Here is a 7035-nt window from a genome sequence, read left to right on the forward strand (position 1 = left end):
AGGGGGAGAATGTTGAAAATTGTGATAGGATGAATGATAGAAATGGTGATCTTATAAGGTCTAGTGATCCTACTGAACCACCTGTGTTTGAATCATCTCTTAGAATACCTGAAACACCTGAAAAGGAAACACATCCACAAGATCGAGACAAAAATCCTAAGGAACCATCGTCTAGGGTCAAGTCCAATCATCCTAAGGACAATACCATTATGAAGGTATGAGGCTTCGTAAGAGGGTACTGAACAATCTAGCGTATGCTAGCTATGTTTCACAGGTTGAGCCCAAGAAAGTCGAAAGGCTCTTAGTGATGAGTGTTGGGTGAATGCGATGCATGAGGAACTAAATCAATTTGCTAGAAACAATGTGTGGATTTTAGTTCCTAGACCTGAAAACTGTAATGTTATTGGTACTAAGTGGATCTTTAAGAACAAGACAGATGACCAAGGTACTATAACCAGAAATAAGACCAGATTAGTTGCTTAGGGTTATACTCAAGTTGAGGGAATTGATTTTGATGAGACTTTTGCTCCTATTGCACGACTTAAATCCATTCGGATTCTGCTTGCTGTTGCCTGTACCCTAGGGTTCAAGCTTCATCAAATGGACGTTAAGAGTGCCTTCTTGAATGGACTTCTTCAAGAAGAAGTCTATGTTGAACAACCAAAAGGATTTGTTGATCCAAAGTTTTCCCACTATGTCTACAAACACCACAAAGCACTCTATGGTCGGAAACAAGCTCCTAGAGTTTGGTATGAGAGACTTACGTCATATCTTGAGGAACATGGGTTCTCTCAAGGTGATGTTGATATGACCTTATTTATTAGACATATTGAAGAAACTATCACTATTGCCCAAATTTACGTCGATGACATCATTTTTTGTTCTCCCATTGAGTCTCTAGCATATGAGTTCGCCGAGTGTTTGAAGCAAGAATTTGAGATGAGTATGGTTGGTGAGTTGCATTACTTCCTTGGACTCCAGGTGAAACAGACTGAGGATGGGTTGTTTATTTTACAGTCTAAGTATGCAAAGGATTTAGTTAAGCGTTTTGGGTTAGATAGTAAGAAGCATACTAGGACACATATGAGTACTAGATTGAAGTTAGGTCGTAATCCTTCAGGTAAGAGTGTAGATCCTTCACTATATCGAAGTATGATAGGTAGTCTTCTCTATCTCACAGCTACAAGACCTGACATTGCTTTCAGTGTTGGAGTGTGTGCTCAATTTCAGGCAAATCCCAAAGAATCACACTTAAGCTCGGTTAGACGTATCATTAGATATGTGAGTGGTGCCGTTGATCTAGGCATTTTCTATTCTAGAGATTCTAATCTTGATTTGGCTGGCTACTTTGACGCCGATTGGGCTGGGAATGCAGATGATAGAAAAAGTACGTCTGGGGGCTGTTTCTACATGGGTAGCAATCTCGTAGCCTGGTTAAGTAAGAAACAAAATTTCATATCCCTATCCACGGCAGAGACCGAATACATAGCAGCTGGGAGTTGCTGCACTCAGTTTCTCTGGATGAAGCAAATGCTGAGTGATTATGGGATTAATTAAGGGACCGTGATTGTTTTCTGTGACAATACCAATGCTATAAATATATCTAAGAATCCTATTCAACATTCTCGAACGAAACATATTGACAGACGACATCATTTTATTTGTGAACTTGTTGAAACACATGTTGTCTTCCTAGATCATGTCTCTACTGACAACCAATTGGCCGATCTACTTACGAAACCACTAGATGGGTTGAGGTTTGAGTCGCTTCGGACGACTGTTGGTATTTGTTTGCCTATCTAATCTGGATTCATGCCTATTCATGTATTTATCACATCTGCACTTATTCACTTCATATCTTGCATGTGATCAATATGTGTGTGGTGCATTTTGATTGTTGGTTCGTCTTTTAGTTTTATTTTGTTTACTAAGTTTGTGTGAGAAAAAAAATGGGATTTTCTTTTTGTGTGCCTCTTGTGTGACTTTATGACATTTGCGTTTAGGATCAAACTCTATCTTTCACCATATGTACGAGTCTGAGGTTCCATCGTAGTTCTCATTTTCTGTGGAGTTCTTGGTATATGGCTCGTCATGCATTTTCACACAACACACACTGTAGTCCTATAGGTGAGTCTTAACCGCATGGGTGAGACTTAAGATGGTATTCTTCTGTAATTGGGGTTGTTTGTCCATTTGACTTGATCTGTGACGAGTGTAACCTACTCAATTCTGTCTTTCTCCATTTTCTATGTTATTCTCTGAACTTATCTCTGTCTTCCGGGCCTATTTGACTCGAACAATTAAGGCTTAGGATTTTCTAACCTGGTGCCCTATGGTCGTCTGGCTTGGGAGTCATTGGCCCAAAGTTTATTACCAGGGTCATTTCTGTCGCCTAATGAGGGTAGAATTGCACCTAAATTCTTGCGTTATTTAAAAAAAATGGCATACAGTTAGGGAGAGTAAAATTGTGACAATAATACTGTTTGTTATAGGTCCTCGTGAAATTGGATTTGACTGTCACTTGGTCGATATACACTCCTTTACAGTTATTTTCACATGTCCTTTCTCACTAATTTAAGGTTTTGAGTCTAACTTGCATGGACTACATCGCACATTTCACGTTGATGTTCTGTATACAATTTACTCCACGAGATTTTGAACTATGTGTGGACTTAAGGTTTGTCTATGTGTTCTGAATGTTGAGTTTGTGATTTTGTGCTTATTGTTCGCATCGTCTACATATTTGGGTATTTGCTTCATCTTCAATTTTTGGATTGTTTTGATAAAACAAAAATTCAAAATGAAAATAAAAATAAACGTTTCATTTTTTTCGCGCGATTCGATCTTTTTCTCGCCTTCTTCCTTTTTTTCTTTTCTTCCATCAATATTATTCACTTTCCATTAAATTTTGCCTCAATTCGACACCTTTAACACAGTTCTTGATCCGAAGTTTCAACTCTTGGCTTCACATTTTTGGGTAATTCACAATTTCGATTTTTTTTAACTGTTTCTTTGTTTTTTTAATTTGTTTCTCTCATTGCTTCGTTATATTGTTGTTTTGTGCATTCCTTGGCTATTTCTATTGTTCTTAAACATGTTTTGCATCACCAATTTCCATGAATTGTGCATTACTATAGTTTTTCTTCACATGTTTTTTACACTTTTGGTCCATTTTCATTGGAGTCGTTCTTGCGTTTCGTTAATTGGTTTGATGTGTGGCTTGGATGGTTGTAAAGTCCATGGAGTGTAGTTTTTAGGGATGTGTTTGGATTTGTGATTAGGTCCCGTATGTGCTTGGAATTTGGTGCCGAAGTCGCGCCCGTCACGTGTTTGATGAAAGTTCACCTCTTATGTGTGTTTTGGTTTTCTTTGTTTTTCTTCTTTTTTCCTTCATTCTTTCCTATTTTTTTGTATGTCGTAACGTGCCGTGTGTGTCTTCTTTAAAATTTGTGTGGTTTGATCATATTTTTGGACTCTCACTCAGCCATGCTTGTTTTGTTCTGCGTGTCGTTTACGTGGTTCAATGCATTTTCTTTATGCCTCATCTGTGTGTTTGTGTGTGCATCTTCTCATGTCATATTATATCGTGGTACGTGCATTTTTCATGGTATTTATTCTTTCCATCTCCGCGTGTGCCAAATGGCCCATAAGCATTCTCGTCCCTCTGCACAGCCCACTAGTGGTTCGACATCTTACAGTAGATCCAGGTTTATTTCTGCTACAGCTCAGGAGGTCTTCACTTCTCAGTTCTCCTTGCACCCCGTTCTCATGGAGCGTGAGGTAATTTTGTCTGACCTTCCTGTCGATATCGCCGCTATCTTTGTTTCCCGGGGTTGGGAGCCCCTTCTTATTGGTCTTACACCGCCGCCTCCACTCCTAGTTCAGGAGTTTTATACTAATATTCATGATGTGGACGGCTCGTCATTTAGGGTTTTTCTTAGAGGTCATTCTTTTCGAGTTACTCTGTCTGCGGTAGCTCTTGCGTTAGGTATACCTCAGATTCCCCATCCGACTTATCCTTACATTCTTCTTGCTTCTCTTCCGGCCAATGCCCTTGTTCGGTCGACTCTTTTGAACACCCCGTCTGCTGGGGGGCCTACGGCGACGGCCACGGATTCCTTACCTACTGATAGACAGGTCTTGTTGCGTATCGTGTGCACAAACCTGTGGCCCGTTGCCCATACTTCTTCTTTACCTATGGTGCGGGCCCATTTTCTCTATGCCTTTCTTCACGGGGACTCTATAGACCTTCCTAGTTTTGTGTGCCAGCAGATTCTGACTTCGTTTCGTACTCCTAGGGGTCGTATAGGTTTGCCTTATGCCTGTCTGATTCATAGGGTTGTCCTATCTCTTGGTGCTTCTTTCCCTGAGGGGTCGTCTGGTCGTATAGGTCGTCTAATAGGACAGCAGACCATCCACCAGATTTGATCCCACATCCCGTCCTCTTCTTCTACTCATGTTGCAGCTCATGATGAGCCAGTTGATATTTTTGACTTTTCGGAGCCCCTTGATCTTATTAGTGACATCCTTTCTAGGGTTTCTCGTGTCTTTCTTCCTCCTCGTTTGGATATTCCTCCGGCTCCTCCGTCTCAGACTGACCTTCCTTTGACGTCTACTTCCACTCCAGGGGTGGCTTTCTTGCCCATTGACCCCATGGTGACACTTATGGGACAGATGTCTACTTTGGTCAAGCAGCAGGCTCGTATGATGGCCGAGATCAAGCAGTTACGTGCTGCTTTGGAGCGTCAGTCTGCTGAGCTTTCTACATTTTGACGTGCTCTGGTTGTGTGTCAGCGTCAGTTACGTTGGATCCGTGATCGCTTGGATGAGAGCACGAGTGACGAGACTGGTGATGAGTCTTCGAGTGCGGGTGGTGCTGCCGCGTAGTTTTTGTTTTTACTTCTTTGTCCTTTGTGACAAAAAGGGGGAGTAGATATATGATAGATAGATAGATAGATCTCATTTTTTGATTAATTGTGATATAACTGTGGTTTTGTATCTATTCAATGGCTAGATTAAGTTTTTGATGTTTTAGCAATATTGATGTATGTTTTTGGTGTTTTTGACTTACATTACTATTGCTTCTTAATCTGGCTAATGACATACGCACTATTCCTTGTTTTATTTACTGTTTCCATTTCACGTGCTTTTACACTTGGTATTGAGTTTCTGTATTTTAGGAAACAGGTTCGACAAGAGATAGCTGATTTGGTTGAATAGATAGGTCGTTTAGAGTTACATTTCTTTTTGTGTCCTTGACTGTCTTGTGTAATTTTGTCACAGAATGCCAAAGGGGGAGTTTGTTAGCAAAATGTTGTAATTGGCAATCTGTGACCAAAAGGACCAATTTGTCAAGTTTGTAAAGTCAAGGACTAATTTGTAAAGGTCTAAAAGTTCAGGGACTTGTGTTACAATTTAGCAAAATTTATGGTATAGGTCTAGGGTAAAGTTGGGTGCCTTGAAGATGAAAACGGCGCAAGATCACGCTAGAGTTTCGCCCTCACCTCGCTCAAGCCTAAATAACAGAATCTATCTCGCTAGAGTTTCACCACTGCTTCGCTGGAGCGAAAGTGCGTCATTAGAGTTTCGCTGGCACTTCGTTGGAGCGACAGTGTTATCCGGCTTTTGGTAATTTTCCTTCCTTCCAATTTTTAGAAGCTTCATACTACCAAAAATGACCTCATATATATTCAAAAATCCCGTTTTTCATACACAACCTTTGGAAAAACACAATTGAAAGATTTTTCTTCTCAACCAAAGGATCAACTTCATAATTCCTTCTTTTCATCATATGTCTTATTGAAGAAAAACATCAAACACCTCTTAAAGCAAAACACCTTCCAAAAATCCTCACTACTTCCAGAAGATCAACTGATTGAAGATCCGGGAGGGAGATTGATTGAAGAACTGGAGTTCTTGCTGATTCACGGGAAATAGAAGAAGAACAATGCTAGGATTTTGGCGCAGATCTGCAGAATCCAGGAGAGTTTCGATTGATACAATAAGGAGGTCAGAGTGTTGTTAAATATAGTCATGTCTGTCATACTGTAAGTTGAAGTCTTCTATAGTGAATCCCTACTGGCTTGTGCCCGGAGTTTTTACCCAGTTGAGTTTTCTCCGTCAACAATTTGTTGAGTTATTTATTGCTTTCTGTCATTTTTAATTCAATTGGAAATTCAACATAGGTAGTTAAATCATGTGAATGAATCTCGACAAAGTTTAATTTATGTGACTTGTCGCATAAGTTGATTGAATTGTTAAAATTCGCATAAACACCTATTCACTCCCCCTCTAGGTGTTGTTTGGGTCGAACTATAGTTTGTTCTGGTTCGAAGGTCGAATTAAGTCAATTAGATGGAAAGGGGGAGTACTCTATGTGGAAACAGAAAATGGGGGCCATTTTGGTCCAACAGAGGGTTGCAAAAGCCCCTGATGATCCAAAAAAATATCCTGATGAACTTAAAGCAAAACCCAGTGAAATTGAAGAGATGAACGAAATTGCATAAAGTTCAATAATTTTGCATTTATCTGATAACATCGTTAGACAAGTTGATGAGTCTAAGACTGCCAGAGATTTATGGACTGCTCTTGACAATATGTTTCTGACTAAAACTTTACCAAATAAAATCTATCTTTTGAAAAAAACTATTTAGTTTCGAATGGACCTATGAAAGGACTTAGAATAGAATCTATGTGACTTTAGTATTATTGTTAAGAGTTTGGCACATAATGATAAAAAGTTTGATGATGAAGACCTTGCTGTGATTTTATTGAATGCATTACCTGAATCACATAAATACATTAGGAATGCTATTAAGTACTCTAGGGATAAGTTGACCCAAGCTATATTGACAGATGCCTTAAGAACTAGAGATCTAGAGGTAAGGAAAGAGTCTAGGTCTAACCCTAGAGATGAGAGTATGCTTGCTAGGGAAAGACTAGAGAAGAGGGAAAATGGATTTCAACGTAAAAAATCAAGAGAGAAATCAAAAGGGAAATCAAAATCTTGAGACAAGAGTGATAAAAAATGTTACC

The 7035-nt window shown here is 39.5% G+C and overlaps 1 protein-coding gene across 1 annotated transcript; it reads left to right on the forward strand.

The window, feature by feature from the left end:
- Nucleotides 1–327: 327 nt before the first annotated feature.
- On the forward strand, nt 328–2053 carry LOC111398353 (uncharacterized mitochondrial protein AtMg00810-like). The gene is made up of 5 exons (XM_023025267.1): nt 328–445; nt 497–613; nt 668–1537; nt 1697–1783; nt 2004–2053. The coding sequence occupies exons 1-5, from the start codon at nt 328–330 to the stop codon at nt 2051–2053; spliced, it is 1242 nt and encodes a 413-aa protein (XP_022881035.1).
- Nucleotides 2054–7035: the final 4982 nt, after the last annotated feature.

This window comes from Olea europaea, chromosome 8 (genome assembly GCF_002742605.1).
Source record: "Olea europaea var. sylvestris chromosome 8, O_europaea_v1, whole genome shotgun sequence".
NCBI lineage: Eukaryota > Viridiplantae > Streptophyta > Magnoliopsida > Lamiales > Oleaceae > Olea > Olea europaea.